The sequence below is a fragment of the Lampetra fluviatilis genome, unplaced genomic scaffold (genome assembly GCF_964198595.1).
Source record: "Lampetra fluviatilis unplaced genomic scaffold, kcLamFluv1.1 SCAFFOLD_329, whole genome shotgun sequence".
NCBI lineage: Eukaryota > Metazoa > Chordata > Hyperoartia > Petromyzontiformes > Petromyzontidae > Lampetra > Lampetra fluviatilis.
Window position 1 is genome coordinate 52,374 of NW_027620801.1, and position 2,627 is coordinate 55,000.

General features: G+C 53.6%; 1 protein-coding gene across 1 annotated transcript in view; it reads left to right on the forward strand.

Annotated features, from left to right (window-relative positions):
- The window catches only part of LOC144954395 (uncharacterized), a 5,922-nt gene continuing 3,295 nt past the window's right edge, over positions 1 to 2,627 (forward strand). Inside the window, exons 1-3 of the mRNA XM_078884897.1 lie at positions 1 to 47; positions 682 to 794; positions 1,902 to 2,627. The exon at positions 1,902 to 2,627 is cut by the window's right edge and continues 1,121 nt beyond it. Of these exons, the coding sequence (XP_078741023.1) occupies positions 1,905 to 2,627 (723 nt within the window). The 5' untranslated portion in view covers positions 1 to 47; positions 682 to 794; positions 1,902 to 1,904. The remainder of the gene's footprint in view (positions 48 to 681; positions 795 to 1,901) is intronic.

The following is a 2,627-nucleotide window of genomic DNA, read 5'->3' on the forward strand; positions in this document are numbered from 1 at the left end:
TGTCTCCCTCACTACACGGGGCGGCACTGCGAACACGACACACGCAGGTACAGTCTGTGTGTGTCTGTGTGTGTGTCTGTCTGTGTGTCTGTGTGTGTGTGTGTCTGTGTGTGTGTGTCTGTGTGTGTGTCTGTGTGTGTCTCTCTCTCTGTGTCTCTCTCTCTGTGTCTCTCTCTCTGTGTCTCTCTCTCTGTGTCTCTCTTTCTGTGTCTCTGTGTCTCTCTGTGTCTCTCTCTCTGTGTCTCTGTGTCTCTCTCTGTCTCTCTCACTGTCTCTCTGTCTCTCTCTCTCTCTGTGTGTCTCTCTCTCTGTCTCTCTCTGTGTCTCTGTGTCTCTCTGTGTCTCTCTCTCTGTGTCTCTCTCTGTCTCTCTCTGTGTCTCTCTCTCTGTGTCTCTCTCTCTGTGTGTCTCTCTCTGTGTCTCTCTCTGTGTCTCTCTCTCTGTGTCTCTCTCTGTGTCTCTCTCTCTGTGTCTCTCTGTCTCTCTCTCTGTCTCTCTCTCTGTCTCTCTCTGTGTGTGTGTCTCCCTCTCTCTCGACACTTCACGTGGCAGCCTCAAGGTGCACGTGGCCTGGCACAAGCGTCGTGGTGACGTCACCGCCACTTAGCTGCTGATGTTGTTGATGATGTTGTTGTTGTTGTTGATGATGTTGCTGATGTTGTTGTTGTTGTTGTGTTCCAGGGCGTGCGAGGGTGGCGTGTCACACGGCGTGTGGGTTTGGAGGAGCGACTGTGTTCTCTGTCGGTGCGGTTCGGGAATTCTCCACTGCATCTCGGAAGTCTACTCAGACTGTGGTGAGTGCGCTCACTCACTCACCTGCTCGCTCACCCGCTCACCCGCTCGCTCACCCGCTCGCCCACTCGCTCACGCGCTCACTCACCCACTCGCGCGCTCACCCACTCACGCGCCCACTCACTCGCCCACTCACTCACTCGCTCACTCACTCACGCGCTCACTCACTCACTCACCCACTCACTCACTCACTCACCTGCTCGCTCACGCGCTCACCCGCTCGCTCAGTCACTCACTCACTCACGCGCTCACTCACTCACGCGCTCACGCGCTCACTCACTCACTCACGCGCTCACTCACTCACTCACTCGCTCACGCGCTCACTCACTCACTCACTCACGCGCTCACTCACTCACTCACTCACCCACTCGCTCACGCGCTCACCCGCTCGCTCACTCACCCACTCACTCACGCGCTCACTCACTCACTCACTCACGCGCTCACTCACTCACTCACTCACGCGCTCACTCACTCACTCACTCGCTCACGCGCTCACTCACTCACTCACGCGCTCACTCACGTGCTCACTCACGTGCTCACTCACTCACTCACGCGCTCACGCGCTCACTCACTCACTCACGCGCTCACTCACTCACTCACGCGCTCACTCACTCACTCACTCACTCACTCACTCACGCGCTCACTCGCTCACTCACTCGCTCACTCACTCACCCACTCGCTCACCCACTCACGCGCCCACTCACTCGCCCACTCGCTCACTCACTCACTCACCCACTCACTCACCCACTCACTCACTCGCCCACTCGCTCACTTGCTCACTGACCCACTCACTCACCCACCCACTCAACGTCATGACGATGATGTTAACCATGATGAGAATTATGGTGTTGGTGGTGATGATGGTAGTGATGATGGTGATGGTGGTGATGATGGTGGTGATGATGGTGGTGATGATGGTGGTGATGATGGTGATGATGTTGGTGGTGATGATGTTGGTGGTGATGGTGATGATGGTGGTGGTGGTGATGGAGATGATGATGATGGTGTTGATGAAGTTGATCATGATGATGTTGATGATGGTGTTGATGAAGTTGATCATGATGTTGATGATGATGATGATGTTGATGATGGTGATGTTGACCCCACAGAGGATGGACCTCCCATCGATGCCATCAGCCTCCTGGGAAGATCCTCCCATCGACCATCACCATCATCATCATCACCATCATCATCATCATCCACCACCTCCATCCTCCTACTCATCATCCTCCTGCACCTCCTCTTCAACCTCCTCCCTCCACATCACCCTGTCTAGCACCATCACCACCATCATCATCATCATCACCCTGTCTAGCACCATCACCACCATCACCATCATCATCACCCTGTCTAGCACCATCACCACCATCACCATCATCATCACCCTGTCTAGCACCATCACCACCATCACCATCATCATCATCACCCTGTCTAGCACCATCATCATCATCATCACCATCATCACCACCATCACCATCATCATCATCACCCTGTCTAGCACCATCATCATCACCATCATCATCACCATCATCATCATCATCACCACCCTGTCTAGCACCATCATCATCATCATCACCATCATCACCACCATCACCATCATCATCATCACCCTGTCTAGCACCATCACCATCATCACCATCATCATCATCATCACCACCCTGTCTAGCACCATCACCACCATCACCATCATCATCACCCTGTCTAGCACCATCACCACCATCACCATCATCATCATCACCCTGTCTAGCACCATCATCATCATCATCACCATCATCACCACCATCACCATCATCATCATCACCCTGTCTAGCACCATCATCATCACCATCATCATC